Here is a 23764-nt window from a genome sequence, read left to right on the forward strand (position 1 = left end):
ATAGTTCTTTTCTTTTTTCTTTTTTTAACATCTTTATTGGAGTATAATTGCTTTACAATGGTGTGTTAGTTTCTGCTTTATAACAAAGTGGATCACCTATACATATACATATATCCCCATATCTCTTCCCTCTTGCATCTCCCTCCCTCCCACCCTCCCTATCCCACCCCTTTAGGTGGTCACAAAGCACCGAGCTGATCTCCCTGTGCTATGCGGCTGCTTCCCATTAGCTATCTATTTTACGTTTGGTAGTGTATATATGTCCATGCCACTCTCTCACTTTGTCCCAGCTTACCCTTCCCCCTTCCCATATCCTCAAGTCCATTCTCTAGTAGGTCTGTGTCTTTATTCCCATCTTGCCCCTAGGTTCTTCATGACCATTTTTTTGTTTGCTTTTTAGATTCCATATATATGTGTTAGCATACGGTATTTGTTTTTCTCTTTCTGACTTACTTCACTCTGTATGACAGACTCTAGGTCCATTCACCTCACTACAAATCTCAATTTCGTTTCTTTTTATGGCTGAGTAATATTCCATTGTATATATGTGCCATATCTTCTTTATCCATTCATCTGTTGACGGACACTTAGGTTGCTTCCATGTCCTGGCTATTGTAAATAGAGCTGCAATGAACATTGTGGTACATGACTCTTTTTTTTTTTTTTTTTTTTACGTCTCAAATAGCTTTGTACTTCCCAAAGAGAGCACACCTCGTAGGTACAATAAATATATGTATTATACATAAATGTATAAATAGTTAATGGCATTAAAAACTTGAGATAACTGCTTTTCTATTCTGAGGAAATGATGATAATATTTCACCAGGAGCTCAACACCACTCTGAGAATGAGGGCTTAACCCCCGACCTGGCTCACTGCATCGCTTTCTTATATGAAAATAGACAAGTCTGTACATGCTCTCTACAAAAAGGCTTATCTGGCATGAATTTCAGATAGCAAGAAGAAAAATTCAAGAGGTTCAGAGAAGCATCCAGAAGCTCAGGTGATTGTCTGGCACTAATACAACTTGCTTGACAGGAAAATAGAGCTGTAAATCTCACAAAATTAGATGATCTTCTAAGAATTTCAAAACCGCCTGCTAGTAATTAGAAATCCTAGAAGAACCGCTTCTTTTAAAGCATACTGATAATATGCTTTACAGCTTAATATTCAGAAGCCTATGTTTTGGCTAAGTGAGCTTCAGGAATGAAGGAAACTTGTGGTTCAGTTCCATCTACTCTGGAACCTCTGGTCAAAACACCTACTTCTGTGCTCAGCCATCTTATCATCTGTAAAATGGAGGCAACTCTAAGAAAACATAGTCACAGAGATGTTGCACAGTTTCCTGTGTCACTGTCTTCATTTGTTTCAGAAAACCAATAACGTCTAAGCTACTACTGCAAAGAGCGCAGTGTTACTTGGGGTCATCTAGTGCAGCTCTGTCAAAGTAAAGAAAAGGAAAGGGGCCTAGAATAACTATAATTTTCCCAAGAGGACACTATTATTTTATGGCAAATCTGAGTCAAGAACCCTGATCTCTTTGATGCCATTCCATTGTTCTTTCGTTGGGTTCTCAGCAACCCAGAGAAAGAAAGAGAAATAAAACTCCTATGTGCTGTGTCACTGGTACAGGACGTGGCAAGATTGGAATTGGAGAACTACATATTAACAGGTATTTGGGAAATTCTTCAAACTAATTAAGATATATACCAGGTACATAAAAAACAGTTATGTTTTCCCAAGACGATTCTGTGGAATGAACAGAACTGGTAACTGAAGGTGCCTGTGTGCTGCAGTTCCAAACAGGACGGGTGAATGCTTGTTTTCTGGCACCTTTAAGACTCCACCCCAATATACACATTAAAATAAAATTAACATTTCAACTGGGTCATATTTAATTCTGCATGCTCTTGTAAGTCAGCAAAATAGTCCATATATCATTTAAGTTGTCACTCACTTTCTTTTCTTTTTTTTGCGGTACACGGGCCTCTCACTGCTGTGGCCTCTCCCGTTGCGGAGCACAGGCTCCGGACGCGCAGGCTCAGCGGCCATGGCTCACGGGCCTAGCCGCTCCGCGACATGTGGGATCTTCCCGGACCGGGGCACGAACCCGTGTCCCCTGCATCGGCAGGCGGACTCTCAACCACTGAGCCACCAGGGAAGCCCGTCACTCACTTTTTAACTTGACTTTTAATTTCTAAAAGTCAAATTTCAGGCACCCTTCTTCAGGATGTTTTCTAGGCATGTTCAGGAAACACAGCAGTGATTAACACAGATGAATATAGCCTCTCTCGAGCGTTATCTTTATGTTCTTTCAGAAACCCATTAACAGCACACTGGAATTTAAAACTAGCGTCGTCATCTGACACCTGATGCCCAATTGTACAAATTTTTAAATAAGGAATAGTTTCTGGTAAGTCCTCTGGCTTGTAATAGCGGCGAGTATTTGTTAAGTCAATAATCAGCCCAAGTTCTTCATTCTGTCCTTGGATTTTGTTAAGAGATCCAAGGGGGGAAACGTTCTTCTGGAGCAAGATTCTTTTCAAAACTCTTTTTTAAAGGAACTTTGAAAGCAATGAAATGAGTCCCAGGCATCCGCTGTTCAACTGGGAGATAGTCTTTCCACCTGATTGGAAACCTTCTTGTCCTCAATTCATTGGCTGTACTGGATTTGTTTTTCTTGGGTCAGACCTTCAGACTTCTACCAGAAATCGTTCCTTTGGGGAAACCAGGCCTTCCCAGAAACTCAGGAAAGTAGACCGGCAGCGGCCACGGGTAGACGGACGGCTCGGTCCCCAAGAGCGACTCCAGCCTCAGCTCCAGCTTCTCCCCCATGTCTTCGCGCGCGGTCCCCGCACCGCGCTAGTCTGGCGCTTGGGGGAGGGGCGCGGCGCCGCCGGCGGGGGCGGGGCAGACGGGCGGCTGAAGGGAGGGGGCCTGGCCTGGGCCTCAGCTGCCGCCGCCGCGCTCCCGTCCGGGCCCCGGCTCCCTCTTTGTGGTCACAGGCCCGGGGCCCCCAGCGCTGCTGCGAACTCGGGCCTGCTTGAGGCGAGCACAGTGAGCCGGGGACCGAACTCCATGACTCTTTTTGAATTGTGGTTTTCTCAGGGTATATGCCCAGTAGTGGGATTGCTGGGTCATAGGGTAGTTCTATTTTTAGTTTTTTAAGGAACCTCCATACTGTTCTCCATACTGGCTGTACCAATTCACATTCCCACCAGCAGTGCAAGAGTGTTCCCTTTTCTCCACACCCTCTCCAGCATTTATTGTTTGTAGATTTTTTGATGATGGCCATTCTGACCGGTGTGAGATGATATCTCATTGTAGTTTTGATTTGCATTTCTCTAATGATTAATGATGTTGAGCATTCTTTCATGTGTTTGTTGGCAATCTGCATATCTTCTTTGGAGAAATGTCTGTTTAGGTCTTCTGCCCAATTTCGGATTGGGCTTTTTGTTTTTTTCATATTGAGCTGCATGAGCTGCTTGTAAATTTTGGAGATTAATCCTTTGTCAGTTGCTTCATTTGCAAATATTTTCTCCCATTCTGAGGGTCTTTTCGTCTTGTTTATGGTTTTCTTTGCTGTGCAAAAGCTTTTAACTTTCATTAGGTCCCATTTGTTTATTTTTGTTTTTATTTCCATTTCTCTAGGAGGTGGGTCAAAAAGGATCTTGCTGTGATTTATGTTATAGAGTGTTCTGCCTATGTTTTCCTCTAAGAGTTTTATAGTGTCTGGCCTTACATTTAGGTTTTCAATCTATTTTGAGTTTATTTTTGTGTATGGTGTTAGGGAGTGTTCTAATTTCATTCTTTTACATGTAGCTGTCCAGTTTCCCCAGCACCACTTATTGAAGAGGCTGTCTTTTCTCCACTGTATATTCTTGCCTCCTTTATCAAAGATAAGGTGACCATATGTGCATGGGTTTATCTCTGGGTTTTCTATCCTGTTCCATTGATCTATATTTCTGTTTTTGTGCCAGTACTGTATAGTTCTTTTCTTAAGATAATGTTTACACAAATTGAAATGCACCAATCTTAACTGTATCATTTTTAACAAATGGATCCATCAGTGTTAAAGATAATGAACGTTTCCATGATTCACTGGGAACTGTCTTAATTATATTTTCCAGGTTAATTTTAATAATTAGGTGGCAAAATATCGGTCTCCTCTGGACACAACACAGAAAGGTAAACAATGTAAAAAATCACCGTGTCCCATGCTCTTTCTTGCTTATGTATGCTAATTTGAAGTGACCATTTCAAGATTAATTTAGTTGTATTATTACCGGTGAGTTGAAATAGTACTTTAACTGATGAAACATTGTAAAGTGTGTTAAACTTAATTTTATTTAGTTAACTTATAACTGTTGCATAGCTGATCAAGCTGATTTCCATTTATATGCCACGTGTGTTTGTTTTCCTTTCATTCCATTATAACATTTAAAAAATCTTCAAGTTATTAAAAATGAAAGATAAAGACTAAACTTCAAGGATGGATTGAACCTCTTGGAAATCTTTCTGAATTTAGTTATGTGCAAGGAAAAACACAATTATTCAGGGAAAAGACAGAAATGATATATAAGCCAATAACTTACGAAAACCTTTCAACTGATGTGATATATGCAGCAGAAAAGTTTTAAAATATAAACAGTTTGATGCTAAACACATTTGAAATCTGAAATGGTTGGGGAAGATCATTCACTTCAATATATTTGAAAATTTTCCCTTGAGACTTTGTGTTTGACCCATGGATTAGTTAGAAGTGTGTTGTTTAGTTTCCAAGTGTTTGAAGATTTTCCTGTTATTTTTCTGTTGATTTTTAGTTTGATTCCATTGTGGTTGGAGAACCCATGCTGTATGATTTCAATTTTTAAAAATTGGTTGAAGTTTATATTATGGACTTGTTTAAATGGTCTGTCTTGTATATGTTCTCTGAGCATTTGAAAAGGATGTGTATTCTGGAGTTCTTGGGTGGGTGTTCTATAAATATGTTGGTTGATGGTATTGAGTTTTCTGTACTCTCGCTGATTTTCTGCCTAGTTGTTCTGTCAGTTGAGATAGGGTTGAGAGAGGGTGTTTAAGTCTCCAACTTTAATTGTGGATCTATTTCTCCTTTCAGTTCTATCAGGTTTTGCTTCACATATTTTTCAACTCTGTTGTTTGGTGTGTACATATTTAGGCTTTCTATGTCTTCTTTTATCATTATATAATGTCCTACTATATCTCCAATGTCATTTTCTTTGCATAATATATTTTTCTATCTTTTTATTTTCAATCTGCCTGTATCATTATATATATTTTCTAATTAATTAATTAATTAATTTTTGGCTGCATTGGGTCTTCATTGCTGCGCATGGGTTTTCTCTAGTTGCGGCAAGTGGGGGCTACTCTTTGTTGTGGTGTGTGGGCTTCTCACTGCAGTGGCTTCTCTTGTTGCAGAGCATGGGCTCTAGGTGAGCAGGCTTTAGTAGTTGTGGCTCATGGGCTCTAGAGCGCAGGTTCAATAGTTGTGGTTCACGGGCTTAGTTGCTCCACAGCCTGTGGGATCTTCCCAGACCAGGGCTCGACGCTGTGTCCCCTGCACTGGCAGGAGGATTCTTAACCACTGTGCCACCAGGGAAGCCCCTGTATCATTATATTTGAAGTGAAGTTTCCTATAGACAGCATATGGTTGGTCATTTTTAAAAACCCATTCTGCCCATCTCTGTTTTAATTGGTGTGTTCAGACCACTTACATTTAATATAATTACTGATATGTTAAAGCTTAAGTCTGCCATTTTATTTTTTATTTGTCTATCTTTTCTTTCTCCATTTTCTTTTTCCTGTCTTCTTGTGGGTTATTAGAATGTTTTTTAGAATTCTACTTTGATTTCTCTATAGTGGGTTTTAGTGTATCACTTTGTATAGCTTTTATAGTGGTTGGCCCACACATAACTTATCACAGTTTACTGGTTGTCATTTTACCAGTTCAAGAGAAGGGTTGAAAACCTTCCTCCCTTTACTCTCCCCCATTTATAATTGTCTTAAATATTTCCTCTACATACATTTTGAACTATATCAGACAGTATTATAATTTTGGATTCAACCGTGAAACATAATTTAGAAAACTAAATTCTAAAAAGGAGAAGGAAAGTCTATTGTGTTTACCCATATTTTTGTTTACTGTGTTCTTCCTTCTGTCCTGATGTTCCAAGATTCCTTTTTTTATTGATTCCTTTCTGTTTGGAGAACTCCCTTTAGCCTTTTTTTTTTAATTTTTTTTTTTAGGGTAGGCCTACTGGCAACCAGTTTCTTCCAGGAGGATATTTTCACTGGACATAGAATTCTGGGTTAATTTTTCTTTTCTTTCACCACTTGGAAAATACACCATTTTCTTCTGACATCCATGGTTTCTGATGAGAAATCTACTCTCATTCAGATAGTTATTGCCCTATGGGTAATGTGTCATTTCTTTCTTGCTGCTTTTAAGATCTTTTCCTTCTTTTTAGTTTTCAGAAATTTGACTGTGTCTTTTGGTATAAATTTTTTGTTTGTTTGTTTATCTTGCTTTGGATTTGTTTGACTTCTTGAATCTCTGGGTCTCTATCTTTTGCCACATTTGGAAAGTCTTCTCTTCTCCTTCTGGAATTCCAGTGACACAAATATTAGATCTCTTGGTATTGTCCAACAGGTCCCTGAGGCTCTGTTAATTTTTACACTCTGTTTTCTCTCTTTTGCTCAAATTGGGTACATAATTGCTATTGTTCTATCTTCTAGTTCCCTGACTCTTTGTCTTCCTGTTGTTGAGCTCATCTACTGTTTTTCATTTCAATGATTGTATTTTTAATTTGTAAAAATTCCATTGGTATTCCTTTATATTTCTTTATTTCCTTGCTGCCACTTTACATTTCTTTTCTGAGAATATTTTTTCTTTTGTTTCAAGCATGTTTGTAATTGCTCATTGAGGCATTTTTCAGTCCACTTAAAAATCATTCTCAGATATTTCCAACATCTCTTTCATCTTGGTGTTGGCATCTTTTAATAGTCTATTTTATTCACTTCGATATCTTTCTAGTTGTTGTTATGACCCAGGTAGTACCTTCCTAGATGTGCCTGTACCCAAAAGGAACTCTTGCTCAAGTGCATGAGGAGATGTATTCAAGAATGCTTATAGCGGTATTATTATGGTAACAAAACTCTTGGAGCAACCCAAAAGTCAATCAACATTAAAATGAATTTAAAGGTGAAGGTGTATTTATATAGTGGAATACTGTAGAGTGGTGTAAATGAATGAACTGCATTAACATGGATGAATTCAATACCATAATGATTGAAAAAAGCAAGCCCACAGATGATCCATACTACATGAATCCATTTATATAAATTTCAAAGACAGACAAAAATCAAACAATGTATTATTTAGCTATATATGCATATCTGATATAATTACAAAGAATAACAAGTAATTAATTAAAAATTCAGGATAGTGGTTGATTATAATGAGGGTGGAAGATGTTATCATGGAGGCACACAGGGATTTCCAAGGTCTTGGTATTGTTCTAATTCTTAAGCTGGGTGATGAACATTTTATTATTTTTATTTTAAACTGCACATATACATTGTATACACTTTTTGGAATGTTTAATAGATTTCAAAATAGAAAAAAATAAAAACAAAAAAGTAATGTCTTTAGGGTCAGGCTGCCTGGACTCAAATCCTGATTCCACCACTTACTAGCTAGGTAGCCTTGGGCAAGTTACTTTAATTCTGTATGTCCAGTTTGTTCATCTCTAAAATTGGCATACCAATTGTACCATTATTTTGAGGATTAAATGAGATATGTGTAAAGAATTTAGAAAACAGTAAGGTGCGTAGAAATTGTATAATAGTAATAATAATAATACATTGTATGTAACATATAATTTTAATAATTATTAGTTTCCCTCCAAACCTTCCTTCAAAAACATTAAGGCTCATTTCTAAAGAAATAAAAGAAAATTTTTTGGAGAACACTAGGATATTTATTCCTGACACTTGCCGGGCCACATCCTGAAAAGAGTTCTTTGCCCATTCATCACAATGCCCCTTAAAGTAAAGTCTGATATTTTATAAACCTGGCTCTGCACTACCTCACATGGAGTACCATGTCAAAATTTCCACTCAGGACAGAAACTTGGGTGAAGACCACCTTATCACACAAAAGCAGACAAGACTTGGGACTTCCCTGGTAGTCCAGTGGTTAACACTTTACCTTCCAATGCAGGGGATGCAGGTTTGATCCCTGGTCAGGGAGCTAAGAACCCACATGCCTCACAGCTGAGAAACCAAAACATAAAACAGAAGCAATACTGTAACAAATTCAATAAAGAACTTAAAAATGGTCCACATCAAAAAAAATCTTGAATAAAAACAAAGCAGAGAAGAGAAAACAGCAATTGCTACACACCAGCTACTCAGTTTCTTTTTCTTACATATGAACAGATAATCTATCACCAGACATATGAAAACCACAAATGACACAGAAACACAAAAAGAAAAATGCAACCTCCAGGAAACAGATCATTCAGGAAATAAAGTGAACTTTGAAAATCCCAAGTGCTACTATGGAAAAGACACAATCAGATAATAAGAAAACTCTTCGGGATTTAAATATGCCACTAAAATTAAAAATTCAATAAAAATACTCAAAATAAAGTGAGGGACTAACTCTAAGTTAGGATATAGAGGAAAAACCAAAGATGTAAAAGAGAAATATAAGAAAGATAGAGAAACAATTTAACATGTTTAATATCCAACAAGTACAAGTCTCAGACAAACATAACAAGCTAAAGTTAGGAATACAATTATTAAGGAAATAATACTAGAGATGAAAAAATCCCAGATATGAAAAGGCACGAATCGTTAGAATGTATAAAACATTGAATGACATAAGTAACACGTAAGACATTTATGAAGTGGAAGTGAAAACTAAATGCATTTTCAGATATGCAGAGACAGAGAAAGTTTATTTTTGTGCACTCTCTCTTAAGAAGCCACTAGAGGATATACTGTAGCAAAGAGAAGGAATTAAAAAAAAAAGAAGAAGGAAAGAAGGAGACTTTCTTGAACCCTACCGCAATCACCTAACATAAGCCCAAATCCTCTAACTCCTTTGTAGGGCACTGTTACTTAGTTGACCCATGGTTCCCCATGGTGTGCAGTCTCCCTCATTATAAGTCAGTAAACCCACCTTTACTGACTATAATGTTCTGATATAATGTGTTCCTGGTGATCTTTACCTGCAGGGCATTCATAATTTATATGGTCATTAAAAGTAAAATTTTAACATTGCTTTTCAGGTTTTAAAACATCTATAGACAAACAAGGAATTCTTAGCTACAGTTGTAGAATGGGTCATTAACCCTAACTATATAAAAGTAAAAGCGCATTTTTGAGAGGTTTGAAAGTATAAGGGAAAAACAAGTAACAGGAAAAATAAGAATTCTATTAGTTTCTTTCATCCAAGAAAATCAAAAGAAACTGTTGTTAGTGGAACAATAAATGGAGCTTTCAGTTTGAGCAGAGAAGTAATAGAAAATAGTGAGACAGCTATATGTGAAGGATGTATGAGAGAAATTTTAAGTACCAGATACCAAACAACAATAGCATGAAATTAATTGTTTAAAGTTTACGAAAAAGTTACAAACATATTCTTTAGTGATAAGAAAGTGTTTAAAAAGTTAGAAAATGAAGGTTTAAAAGTGCTTTCCAAAGGGATAAAATGAAAAACAGATAATACCAGGTGTTGGCAGGAATGCTGAGGAACTGGTATATCCAGACACTGTTGAAAGCAATGTAAACTGGGACAACCACTTTGGAAAACGATTTGGAAATATCTACTAAAAGTGGACATGCACTTACTAAATGAGTAGCAATTCCACCCTTAGGTATATACCCAACAGAAATGCATATACATGTTTGTTGAAGGACATGTAAGAGAATGTTTATAGTAGCATTATTCAAACAGCCAAACGTTGCACCAACCCCAATATCCACATACAGTAAGATGGGTTATAAATTGTGACATATTCATACAGTGGAATACTATACAGCAACAAGAATGAAGAACTAAAATTAAAAGCAGTATCACGGATAAATGTCATAAACATATTGTTGAGAAGCCAGATGCAAAACAGTTCACACTCTACTATTCCATTTATATAAATTCAAAACAGGCAAAACTGAACTATAGTATTGGAAGTTGAGATATTTGTTATACTTGAGCTGGTAGTGATTTTAAGGGGTAATTTGTGTGGCACCTGGGATGCTAGTAATGCTTCGTTTCTTCAAGATGCTGATACCAAGTATGTTCACTTTCTGAAAATACAGTGAGCTGTGTTAAGGATTTTTCACTTTTCTGTATGTATGTTATAATTGAAATAAAATATTCATTTAAAGAATTATTTGCCAGTAGGATGAGAGCTAGGAAAGAAGTGTAAATAGAAGTGTTGGTTTTCATCATGCTTTCTCACGTATTATATTTGTTATATGAATGTATTCCTTTGCAAACAAAATGAATATTTAAACATTTTAAATTTTTGCTATTTAGCATCAAATAACTTAGAGCGTGATGAAACAGAATGAATATAGAGAAAACAATATTTTATTAAGACAGTTCATTGCAACAAGTACCAACGGAAGGAGCAAAAATTTCAGGAAAATCAACAGCATGCAAGGATTTGGAATGGCACACTATAAATAAATGCAATGACAACAGAATTTAGTTTTCAAAAATTGGACAAGGGAAAGTTAAATGGACTAATTCATTACAAAAAGGAAATCAAGGCTATATCGGAAGATGGAATTTTTCTCCATGACGCCCTCAAATTCGGTATCTGGGGAAATTAGAGATAAATGACAAATACCTTGCATCATGATGAGATCCCTAACTGAATCCAGAGCTATTCCGGAAGTTGGCGTTTTCCTCTATTTCTTCACCAGCGCCCTGGGTCGGGAGGTTGGGGAGAATCGGCTTCAAGAATTTAAACTCATTTAACCCGGAGCCTCCCGTCAGACACACCTCGTACTGGTAGCTCTGGGACAGGGTCCCCGTGCCGCTGACGTCCACCAGGTGGCCCGGAAAGTGGCCCTCGGGCACCGAGCAGCGACCCACCGAGGCCGCCCCGCCCCTCCTGCACAGCCGCACCGCGACGAACACCAGCACCGAGAAGACGAAGAGCGACGACACCGACGCCAAGGCCACCACTAAGTAGACGGTGAGCGGGGCGGCCGGGGCCGCGTCCGCCGCTTCCGCTTCAGAGGCCGGCAGGTAGGGCTGCGAGAAGCCGTCCACCAGCAGCACGTGCAGCGTGACGCTGGCCGAGAGCGGCGGCTCGCCGTTGTCCTTGACCAGCACCAGCAGCCTGTGCTTGGCCGCGTCGCGCTCGCTCAGCAGCCGGGCCGTGCGCACCTCGCCGTTGTGCGCCCACACGCCGAACAGGCCGGGCTCCGTGGCCTTGAGCAGCTGGTACGACAGCCAGGCGTTCTGGCCCGAGTCGCCGTCCACCGCCACCACCTTGGTCACCAGGTAGCCCGCCTCGGCCGCCCTGGGCACCAGCTCGGTGCAGGGCGCCGAGGCGTTCTGCAGCGGGTACAGCACGAAGGGCGCGTTGTCGTTGTCGTCCGCCACGAGCACGCGCACCAGCGCCTGGCTGCTGAGCGCGGGCGAGCCGCGGTCGGCGGCGCTCACGCGGAACTCGAATGCCCGCAGGGCCTCGTAGTCCAGGGACCTCAGGGCGAACAGGTGGCCGTTGTCCGGGTTGATGGACACCAGGGAGGCCAGGGGCACGTGCGCGTCGAGGGGCGGCAGCAGCGAGTAGGTGACCTGGGCGTTGGCGCCCGCGTCTCTGTCTGTGGCGCGGACGCTGCCGATGTGCAGGGCGGGGCTGTTGTTCTCGCGGACGGACAGGGTGTAGGAGGTCTGGGTGAAGGCGGGGGCGTTGTCGTTGACGTCGGACACCAGCACGGTTATGTTGTGCTGGGTTTTCAGTCTCGGTGTCCCCATATCTGTGACGGTGATGGTGACGTTGTATTCCGCTCTGCTTTCTCTGTCCAGTGGCCTCTCGGTCACTAGGGTGTAAAAGTTTTTGAATGTGGGTTTCAAAAGAAAGGGGAGATCATTCTGGATGGAGCAAACCATCCTACCGTTGTCCCCGGAATCTGGATCAGAAACACTGAAAACGGCCACCACAGTCTCTGGGGAGTTTTCTGGGGTAGAGCTGGTGAGCGTCGACATGGTCAGTTCGGGGACGTTGTCGTTCACATCCACCACCTCTATAACTACAGTGCATTTTCCTGAAAGGCCCCCGCCATCTGTGGCTGCAATCTCCACGTTATAATATCGAGTTGCCTCGAAATCCAATGCCCTTTTCAGACGAATTTCTCCTGTTATTTCGTCTATTACAAATGGTTGAGTAGCTTCATCACCTTGGAATAGAGCGTAGGCTACATTCCCATTCGTTCCTGCATCTAAATCTCGGGCGGAGACAGCGACAACTAAGGAGTTTAGGGGGCTGTTCTCCGGAATCTGTACCTCATAGACCGACTGTAAAAACTCAGGGGCGTTGTCATTGATGTCCACGACTTCAATGCGGACTGCAGTGGTCCCGGACCTGGGCGGAGCCCCACTATCCAGCGCCGTGAGGGTTAAAATGAGCTCAGGCCCTTCCTCCCGATCCAGCGGTTTGTCCAGCACCAGCTCTGGGTATTTTCTGCCATCTCCGCGATTATGAGTGACAACATGAAAATGGGAGTTGGGGCTGATTGTGTAATTCTGAATAGTGTTGCTACCTATGTCAGAGTCCTGAGCTATTTTCAAAGGAAACACAGTCCCTGTCTGGACGTTTTCTGGGATTTTTAGGAGCATTTCCCTCTCGAGGAACTCTGGGGAATGGTCATTTATATCTGTGAGCTGCAGATCAGCTTGAAAAAACTGCACCGGGTTTTCCAGTAATAGTTGGAAATGCAGTATGCAGGGATCTGTCGCCCCACACAGCACCTCCCGGTCTAGTTTTTCATATAGAAGCAAATTCCCGGTCGTTACATCCAGCTGCAAGAGCTGTTTATTTCCTTTGTAATGGATTCGCGCGCCCCGAGTGGCCAGTTCCCCCACCCTGAGCCCCAGGTCTTTTGCCAGGGTGGCCACAAAAGACCCACTTTCAGTTTCTTCTGGCATGGAATACCTAACTGCTTCAGAGCCAGCCTCCCACAAAAGCAATAATATAGCAAGAAAGATAACTTGCCTTTTCTGTAGCGTTTTTGCTGGTGCAGTCTCCATTGTTCAGACCCGGTTCAAGAACTTGCAGTTTCTTCAATTCCGTATGCAATCAACCCAGATGATTTGGCTAAATAAACTCGAATTAGATCTTTCTGACTGACCTGCAGTAGAACGATGCCCTTCTCTGGAGATCTCTGCCTCTAGATCTTATGTAAAATGCTTCCTTCTTTTAGAAAGCATTCAGAGTTCTGATTCCCAGCTTAATGGCTTCCCGGGTATCCACAGAGCCATTCATTCCTACTCCTAGCCTGCAGCACCACCAGGCGTCCTTATTTACTATTGCATATAGTATTTGCCGTCTCTTTCCAAGTTAGAAAGTCACAGAAGTGTTCCCAGTTGTATCTCCACTTCTCAGTTATTGTAAGTTCTAAATAAACATGTGCTAAGTTAACTTCCAGCGAAAGAATACTATTCAGAACAAACTACAACACTAGTATTCCTCATAAAATATCTTTTGAGTACTTGAAGAAACTTTCTTTTGTGTGATTCTTATTTGATTATATTCATGAAATAAGCAATAATGGATGTTTACAAAAGTTTACACTATTAAGGTTATTTTTATTTTAAAATATTACATATTAGAAAAGGGCATAAATCATGAGTGTACAACTCAAAAAATTTTCAGGAAGTAAACACACTCATAAGCAAAACCTAAATTAAAATTAAAATGTTACAAAAACCCTAGAAGCCCCCTCCTCTCATTGCCCCCTCCCCCCTAAAGGTAAGCACTCTCCTGATTTCTATTATCATAGAGCTTGTGTGTGTCTTTTTTGAACTTTTATACAAATGGAGTTATAGAGTGTTATGTTTGTCTTCTTTCACTCAACATTACCTTTGTAAAATTCATCTGTTACATATTGTTCTAATTTATTTTATTCTCATTGCTTTATGGTATTCTATTGTATGACTATACCACCATTTGTTTTTTTATTCTCCAGTTGATGGACACTGGGGTTTTTCAGTTTGGGAATATTTTGAGTAGTGCTGCTATGAAAACTCTTGTATATGTCTTTTGGTGTCTATGTGTGCATTTATATTTACTATATTCCTAGGAGTTAGACTGTTGTGCCTTAAGATGTGCACATATATATATATCTTTAATAGATATTGCAAAACAGTTTTCAACTGTGTTTTTACCAAAACCAGCAGAGTGAGAGTTCCAGTTGCTCCATATGCTTGTCAACATTTGATAATATCTTTTAATTTTAACCTTTCTGATGAGTGTGTAATGATGTCATATTGTAATTTTAATTAGCATTTCCCTGATGATTAATTAAATTGAGCACATTTTCCACGTTTATTTTTATTAGTGTATATTCTTGTGAAGTACATAAGTTTTTTGTCTATTTTTCTATTTAGGGTATTTGTCTTTTTTTCTTATTAATCTTTAGAAGTTCCTTATATATTCTGGGTATAAGTACTTTTTTAGAAGTATGTATTGCAAATATTCTCTCCCATTCTATGGCATGCATTTTAACTCTCTTGTGGCATCTTTGAAGAACAAAACTTCTTAACTTTTACTCTAATTTTTCAATATTTTTTATTTATGGTTAGAACTTTTTGTGTTTTCTTTAAATCTTTGCATACACTAAAGTGAAGAAAATATTGTTGTATGGTGCTTTTGAAAAATTAATTACTTTACTTTTCACATTTAGAGCTATAATCCTCCTGAAATTATTTTTTCATGTTAATGAGGTTAGGGTCAAATTATTTTTTTTTCATATAAATATCCAAATGACTGCACCATCTATTGAAAAGAAGTTCCATTCCCAATTGTTTCTGACGTGCCATTTTTTTCATAAATCAGGGGTCCATACTTCTGTTCAAGAGCCTTTTTTTCCCATTTTTCTCTTTGTTTATCCCACAGTACAATATTATCTTAATTACTGTACTTCATAATAGGTTTTAGTATCTGATTGCTAAGTCCTCCAGTTTTATTCTTTTTCTTTAAGACTGCTTTGGTTATTACTGTCCCTTTGTATTTCCATATAAACTTTACCTTTCTCTTTTTTTAAAGATTTTTTTTTGATGTGGACTATTTTTTTTAAGTCTTTATTGAATTTGTTACAGTATTACTTCTGATTCATGTTTTGGATTTTTGGCCACAAGGCATGTGGGATCTTAGCTCCCTGATCAGGGACTGAACCCACATCCCCTGCATTGGAAGGCGAAGTCTTAACCACTGGATGACCAGGGAAGTCCCCATATAAACTTTAGATTCAGCTTGTCAGCTTCCACAAAGAAATCTGAAGTTTTGTTTAGGATTTTATTGCATCTGTAGGTTGAGAAGAACTGACATATTCCCAATATTGAGTCTCCCAACTATTGAACATTATATATTCCTCTGTTTATTCAGATATTTAACTTTTCTCAATAATATTTTATATTTTTCAGTGTAGAAGTCTTATGCATATTGTTATGTTTGTTTCTAGATATTTGATGTTTCTGAAACTATTGTAAATGATGCTTGAAATTTTTAATTTTCTGGGTTTTGTTGCTGTATAGAAATACAATTATTATTTGCATGTAGACCTTATATCCAGTGGCATTACTTACTTCATTTATTAATCCTAATAGTCTGCAGATTCTTTATGACTTTTAATGTATACAATCATGTCATTTTTAAAAAAGACTTATTTCTTCTCTTCCAATCATTGTGTCTTTTATTTTTTCTTTGCTTTATTCCACTGGTTAGAACCTATAGTAAAACACTGAAGTGAAATAGTAAAGGCAAGCATTCTTGTCTCATTATTGATCCCTGAGGGAAAGTTTTAAATAATTTACCATTAAGGATAATGTTTACTGTATGTTTTAAAATACTTTCTGAAAGTTCCCTTCTGTTTTCAGTTTGCTAACAATTTTACCATGAGTGTGTGCTCACTAGTGACTTTTTTCTGTATCCATTGACGTAATCATATGATGTTACTCCTTTACCTATTAATGTAATGTAGTATATTGATTGGATTTGCATTCCTAAAATAACACAGTTTTCTCATAATTTATTATTTCTCTTTTATATATTTCTGAATTTTATTTACTGATATTTTGTTTAGAATGTTTCCATCTGTGTTTGTAAAAGAGATTGGTCTCTAGTTTTCCTTCCTTATGATGTCCTATTCAGGTTTGGATGTCATAATCCATTGAAGTCATGCTGGTACCCAAATAATCTGGGAAATATTTCCTGTTTATCTGTCTTCTAAAAGATTTTGTATAAATTGGTGTTAGTTGTTCCATGAGTATTTAGAAGAATTCACTAGTGTGAACTGAAGCGGCAAGGTTTTTAATCACGTTTAATTTACTTAAGATATGACTAATCAGATTTCTTCTTGTTTCAGTTTTAGTATATTGTGTTTTTAAAAGATGTTTTCCATTTTACATAAATTACCAAATTTATTGGCATACAGTTGTTCATAACATCCTCTTTTATTTTTTAATGTCTGTAGGATTGGTAGTGATGTTCCTTTTTCATTCCTGATATTTATGATCGATGTTTTCTTTCTTTTTAACATTAGTCTTATGAAGAGTTTTTTTTTTTTTTGTCGGGGGGGAGTTACGCGGGCCTCTCACCGTTGTGGCCTCTCCCATTGCGGAGCACAGGCTCCGGACGCGCAGGCTCAGCGGCCATGGCTCACGGGCCCAGCCGCTCCGCGGCATGTGGGATCTTCCCAGACCGGGGCACGAACCGGCGTCCCCTGCATCGGCAGGCGGACTCTCAACCACTGCGCCACCAGGGAAGCCCCTTATGAAGAGTTTTTAATAAGAGTTATTAATTATTACATGGAACCAACTTTAAGTTTTGTTAATCTTCTTGGTTGTATATTTGTCAGCTTTGTATTTATGTATGTTTATATATATATATGTATTATTTTCTTCCTTCTACATTGGTATTTGATTTGTTCTTTTTCTAGCTTCTTCAGATGAAAGCTTAGATTATTGATTTTTAACCTTTCTTTTCTAACCTGTGCATTTAAAGTTTTAAAATTTCCCTGTAAAATCTGTTTTGATATATCAGATCTTAACTTTTACCCAGTTCAAAATATATGTAAATTTCTTCTGTGATTTCTTCTTTGACTGATGGATTATATTATTTAATTTTGAAGCATTTGGGTATTTCTTTTAAATTTTTATTTCTGCCTTAATTTCACTGTCAGAGAGCATATTGAGTGATTTCAATTCTTTAAAAAAAATTAGAGACTTGCCTTATGACCCAGAATATGGATAATTTTGATATATGCATGTGCATATAAAAAGAATGTGTACTCTCCAGTGTACTATGTATGTCAGTTTATTCAGATATAATTATTGTGTTGTTCAGATTTTTAATATTAGGTGTGTCTTCTTATTCTATCAGGGGTTGAGAGAGTTGTAATACATCCTCTTCCTATGACTGGATTTATCTATTTCTTATTTATGTTCTTTCAGTTTAACTTTCTATATTTTGTAATTATGGGGATATATTCAGTCTTAGAATTGACATACTTCTGGTATATTTACCTCCTTATCATTATGAAATATCTCTCTTTATCTCTAGTAATGCATCTTTCCTTAAAGTCTCCTTTGTCTTATGTGACTATATCTATACTTGGTTTATTTTGGTTAGTGTTTGTGTCATGTATCTTTTTCTATTCTTAAATTTTCAAACTTTCTGTCATAACACACACACAGAGACACACACAGTTATGTGACAGCATATAGTTGAATTTTTCTTAAACCTAATCGGACAATATTGGTTGTTTAATTGGATTATTTAATCCAATTGCAATTAATGTAATATTTGATATCTATCCACTTATATATACCATCTAAATTTTTCCTGTTTGTCCCTAAAGTTTTTTCTTCTTTTTGATTATTTAGATATTTATTTTTTTCCTTCGATTAATTTTAAAATTATTCTCCTTGTGATTATCTTAGAGATTACAACATCCATCTTTGATCTACAAGAGTCTAATACAAATTATTTAATTTTACTACTCCCATGATAATGCTTAGAACCTTAAAATTCCTTAACTCTGTTTATAGCACCTGCCTTTTACATTATTATTGTCATGAATTAAAATTTTATGTATATTTTAAATCCTTTAAGAAACTATTATTTTTGCCTTTAATAATCAATAGCAATTTATAGTTACCCTTATTCTTGTTCTTCATTTCTTCCTGCAAATCTGTGATTCCTTCAGGACTGTTTTCCTTCTGCCTAATGAATTCCACAAAAAGTATTTCTTTTAGTGCAGATGCGACTGTGATTAATTCTTGCAGTTTTTGTTTGTTTGAAAGCTTCATTTTTGAAAGATATATTTTCTGGTGATAGAATTCTAGTCTGGTAGTTATTCTTTTTTCAGGACTCTGAAGACATCATTCCTTTGTCTTTTGGCTGCTTGATAGTCAGCTCTCCATTTTATTGTTGTTCCTTTCAAAGCAATATGTCATCTTCATGTGATTGCTTTTAAGATTTTCTCTTTGACTTTAGTCTTTAGCAGCCTTCCTGTGATATTCCTAGCTGTGCTTTGTTTTTCATTTAACATCTTTATTGGTGTATAATTGCTTTACAATGTTATTTTAGTTTCTGCTGTATAACAAAGTGAATCAGCTATATGTATACATATATCCCCATATCGCCTCCCTCTTGGATTTCCCTCCCACTCTCCCTATCCCACCCCTCTAGGTGGTCACAAAGCACTGAGCTGATCTCCCTGTGCTTTGCAGCTGCTTCCCACTAACTGTTTTACATTTGGTAGTGTATATATGTCAATACTACTCTCTAGCTTCGTCCCAGCTTACCCTTACTCCTCCCCGTGTCCTTAAGTCCATTCTGTACATCTGTGTCTTTATTCCTGTCCTGCCCCTACGTTCATCAGAGCCTTTTTTTTTCCTCTTAGATTCCATATATATGTGTTAGCATATGGTATTTGTTTTTCTCTTTCTGAGTTACTTCACTCTGTATGACAGACTCTAGGTCCATCCTCCTCCCTACAAATAACTCAATTTCGTTTCTTTTTATGGCTGAGTAATATTCCATTCTATATATGTGCCACATCTTCTTTATCCATTCATCTTTGACGGACACTTAGGTAGCTTCCATGTCCTGGCTATTGTAAATACTGCGGCAATGAACATTGTGGTACATGACTCTTTTTTTAAAATAAATTTATTTATGTATTTATTTATTTTTGGCTGTGTTGGATCTTCTTTGCTGCACACGGGCTTTCTTAAGTTGTGGCGAGCAGGGGCTACTCTTCACTGCGGCGCACAGGCTTCTCACTGCGGTGGCCTCTGTTGTCGCAGAGCATGGGCTCTAGCTGCGCGGGCATCAGTAGTTGTGGCACGCAGGCTTCAGCAGTTGTGGCACATGGGCTCAGCCGCTCCGGGGCATGTGGGATCTTCCTGGACCAGGGCTTGAACCTGTGACCCCTGCAGTGGCAGGCAGATTCTTAATCACTGTGCCACCAGGGAAACCCATGACTCTTTTTGAATTATGGTTTTCTCAGGGTATATGTCCAGTAGTGGGATTGCTGGGTCATATGGTAGTTCTATTTTTAAGGAACCTCCATACCATTCTCCACAGTGGCTGTATCAATTTACATTCTCACCAACAGTGCAAGAGGGTTCCCTTTTATCCACACCCTCTCCAGCATTTATTGTTTGTAGATTTTTTGATGATGGCTATTCTGACTGGTGTGAGGTGATACCTCATTGTAGTTTTGATTTGCATTTCTCTAATGATTAGTGATTTGAGCATCTTTTCATGTGTATGTTGGCAATCTGTATATCTTCTTCGGAGAAATGTCTGTTTAGGTCTTCTGCCCAATTTTGGATTGGGTTGTTTGTTTTTTTCATATTGAGCTGCATGAGCTTCTTGTATATTTTAGAGATTAATCCTTTGTGAGTTGCTTCCTTGGCAAATATTTTCTCCTATTCTGAGGGTTGTCTTTTCATCTTGTTTATGTTTTCCTTTGCTGTGCAAAAGTTTTTAAGTTTCATTAGGTCCCATTTGTTTATTTTTGTTTTTATTTCCATTTCTCTAGGAGGTGAGTCAAAAAGGATCTTGCTATGATTTATGTCATAGAGTGCTCTGCCTATGTTTTGCTCTAAGAGTTTGATAGTGTCTGGCCTTACATTTAGGTCTTTAATCCATTTTGAGTTTATTTTTCTGTATGGTGTTAGGGAGTGTTCTAATTTCAGACTTTTACATGTAGCTGTCCAGTTTTCCCAGCACCACTTACTGAAGAGGCTGTCTTTTCTCCATTGTATATTCTTGCCTCCTTTATCAAAAATAAGGTGACCATATTTGTGTGGGTTTATCTCTGGGCTTTCTGTCCTGTTCCATTGATCTATATTTCTGTTTTTGTGCCAGTACCATGCTGTCTTGATTACTGTAGCTTTGTAGTATAATCTGAAGTCTGGGAGCCTGATTCCTCCAGCTCCGTTTTTCTTTCTCAGGATTGCTTTGGCTATTCGGTGTCTTTTGTGTTTCCATGCAAATTGTGAAATTTTTGGTTCTACTTCTGTGAAAAATGCCAGTGGTAGTTTGATAGGGATTGCATTGAATCTGTAGATTGCTTTGGGTAGTATAGTCATTTTCACAGTGTTGATTCTTCCAATCCAAGAACATGGTATATCTCTCCACCTGTTTGTATCATCTTTAATTTCTTTCATCAGTGTCTTATATTTTTCTCCATATAGGTCTTTTGTCCTTAGGTAGGTTTATTCCTAGGTATTTTATTCTTTTCGTTGCAACGGTAAATGGAAGGAAACAATAGCAAATATCAATAAAACTAAAAGCTGGTTCTTTGTGAAAATAAACAAACTTTATAAACCATTAGCCAGACTCATCAAGAAAAAAAGGGAGAAGACTCAAATCAACAGAATTAGAAATGAAAAAGGAGAAGTAACAACTGACACTGCAGAAATACAAAGGATCGTGAGAGATTACTACAAGCAACTATATGCCAATAAAATGGACAACCTGGAAGAAATAGACAAATTCTTAGAAAAGCACAACCCTCTGAGACTAAACCAAGAAGAAATAGAAAATATAAACAGACCAATCACAACCACTGAAATTGAGACTGTGATTAAAAATCTTCCAACAAACAAAAGCCCAGGACCAGATGGATTCACAGGCGAATTTTATCAAACACTTAGAGAAGAGCTAACACCTATCCTTCTCAAACTCTTCCAAAATATAGCAGAGAGAGGAACACTCCCAAACTCATTCTACGAGGCCACTATCATCCTGATACCAAAACCAGACAAAGATGTCACAAAAAAAAGAAAACTACTTGCCAATATCACTGATGAACATAGGTGCAAAAATCCTCAATAAAATACTAGCAAACAGAATCCAGCAGCACATTAAAAGGATCATATACTATGATCAAGTGGGTTTATCCCAGGAATGCAAGGATTCTTCAATATATGCAAATCAATCAATGTGATACACCATATTAACAAATTGAAGGATGAAAACCATATGATCATCTCAAAGATAGAGAAAAAGCTTTCAACAAAATTCAACACTCATTTATGATAAAAACTCTCCAGAAAGTAGGCATAGAGGGAACTTATCTCAACATAATAAAGGTCATATATGACAAACCCACAACCAACATCGTTCTCAATGGTGAAAAACTGAAACCATTTCCTCTAAGATCAGGAACAAGACAAGGTTGCCAACTCTCACCACTATTACTCAACATAGTTTTGGAAGTTTTAGACACAGCATTCAGAGAAGAAAAGAATAAAAGGAATCCAAATCAGAAAAGAAGAAGTAAAACTGTCACTGTTTGCACATGACATGATACTATACATAGAGAATCCTAAAGATGCTACCAGAAAACTACTAGAGCTAATGAATGAATTTGGTAAAGTAGCAGGATACAAAATTAATGCACAGAAATCTCTTGCATTCCTGTACACTAATGATGAAAATCTGAAAGAGAAATTAAGGAAACACTCCCATCTACCATTGTTTTTTATTCTCCTAATTGGGTTTCATTGAGCATCTTGAGCGGTACATTTTGTTCACCATTTTTGGAAAATTCTTGGTCATTATTTCTTTAAACATTGCTTATTCCCCATTCCTAGTCCTTCTAGGATTACAATCATATGTGTGTTGGAGTTTTTCATTATGTTCCACATGTCACTAAGTAGTCTTGTCTGTATTTTTAATTATTTCATTCCTCAGTGTTTCTATTTGGATATTTAATATTGGCCTGTCTTGCATTCACTAATCCTATAATCCTTTACAACTACTATGCCATTACACAATCTAATATTTTAAAATTTCAGTTATATTCTTCAATTCCAAAATTAATTTCCATTTTATTCCATTCTCTTGTGAAATTCTCTTCTACCTATTTTCTGTATTCCTTATTTTAACATATCAGTCATACTTATTTTAACATCACTGTCAGTAAGTTCTAGTATGTATTTTATCGTAGGTCTTCTGTATTGTCTATTTTTCCTCTAGGTTTTATTCATGTCAACCAGCCTTTTTGTATGTGTGCCTCATAATTTTTTATTGAATGCTGAAGATAAATGTAAAAAGCTGTCCAGGATCCAGATGATATTATTTTCTTCCAGAAAGAGTTCACCTTTTCCTCTGTTAGCTTGATAGAGTCATGTCTAATCAAAGTGCCTTAATTCAAACAAGCACTGTGCTTAGTCAAGGTTCTTTGCAGTCCTGAAAAGCACCTGACCCTTCAGAATTTTCAGTTCAGAACTCAGTGTATTCTCCACAGCCTTTCCCATGGCAGATCACAAACTCTAATTTTCATGCATTAAGACTATTAAAACTTCACTCTGCTTTTCTGAAATTTTCCTTCAAGTTTTTAGTCTTCTTCCCTGGAATGTCCCAGAATTTGACAAGCATCATGAGGGGGAAAACTGGCCTTGAGCTTGAATCTTCCAGTTTGCCAAAGGCTATTGAAGTTACGCCATCCCTGGCAGAAGCCTTTTGTCTGTTCTTTGAGTTTGCAGATTTCCTTAGGGCAAATTGACTGTAGGAGTCAGTTCAGAACTCCAAGGATTTTCCTTTTCAGGAATCTTAGCCCCTTCAGTTCTTTTTATATCATCTGCTCTCTGTTGCTTGAAACTGGTAATTTCTGAATTTAAAACAGGTTTTATTGTTGTTTTCTGCTGTTAGATAATCCATCTAACCGGGAAACAGAATTCCACCAAATATGTGCATAACTTATAATTTAAGACTATTTAAAATCTATATTTTGTAATTTCTGGTAGTAAGAAATAGAGGGTCTTAAAGTGATGTGGGTTATATTGCCTTCAGTAGAATTTCTGTGCCTAAAACAGCATGTGTTAAACTCACTATATGCTATGCCTAAAAACAACAACAAAGGAATTGTAAAAAATGCACATATAATAGAAGCACTTGAGAAACTATGATTGAAATGGGTATTATTATCCAGATATTTGGCCTCCATTCTCTATTTTTGTTTTGCAAAAGTAGAACTG

The 23764-nt window shown here is 37.7% G+C and overlaps 7 protein-coding genes and 1 long non-coding RNA gene across 10 annotated transcripts in view; 3 read left to right on the forward strand and 5 right to left on the reverse strand.

Moving 5' to 3' along the window:
• LOC117196771 (uncharacterized) overlaps nucleotides 1–23764 on the reverse strand; it is a 190218-nt gene that overhangs the window by 123993 nt on the left and 42461 nt on the right. The window lies entirely within an intron of this gene.
• Nucleotides 1–23764, forward strand: part of LOC101286646 (transcription initiation factor TFIID subunit 7) — a 209203-nt gene that overhangs the window by 111024 nt on the left and 74415 nt on the right. The gene's annotated exons all lie outside the window — the stretch shown is intronic.
• The window catches only part of LOC101284110 (transcription initiation factor TFIID subunit 7), a 179059-nt gene that overhangs the window by 111024 nt on the left and 44271 nt on the right, over nucleotides 1–23764 (forward strand). The window lies entirely within an intron of this gene.
• Nucleotides 1–23764, forward strand: part of LOC125964116 (transcription initiation factor TFIID subunit 7) — a 178927-nt gene that overhangs the window by 110892 nt on the left and 44271 nt on the right. The gene's annotated exons all lie outside the window — the stretch shown is intronic.
• LOC101284350 (protocadherin beta-2) overlaps nucleotides 1–23764 on the reverse strand; it is a 116532-nt gene that overhangs the window by 70385 nt on the left and 22383 nt on the right. The gene's annotated exons all lie outside the window — the stretch shown is intronic.
• Nucleotides 1–23764, reverse strand: part of LOC101280781 (protocadherin beta-4) — an 80906-nt gene that overhangs the window by 52497 nt on the left and 4645 nt on the right. The gene's annotated exons all lie outside the window — the stretch shown is intronic.
• The window catches only part of LOC101285117 (protocadherin beta-3), a 78186-nt gene that overhangs the window by 36586 nt on the left and 17836 nt on the right, over nucleotides 1–23764 (reverse strand). The gene's annotated exons all lie outside the window — the stretch shown is intronic.
• On the reverse strand, nucleotides 3091–13960 carry LOC101286140 (protocadherin beta-5). Its single transcript, XM_049708684.1, has one exon. The coding sequence runs from the start codon at nucleotides 13292–13294 to the stop codon at nucleotides 10904–10906; it is 2391 nt and encodes a 796-aa protein (XP_049564641.1). The 5' UTR covers nucleotides 13295–13960; the 3' UTR covers nucleotides 3091–10903.

Source organism: Orcinus orca, chromosome 3 (genome assembly GCF_937001465.1).
Source record: "Orcinus orca chromosome 3, mOrcOrc1.1, whole genome shotgun sequence".
NCBI lineage: Eukaryota > Metazoa > Chordata > Mammalia > Artiodactyla > Delphinidae > Orcinus > Orcinus orca.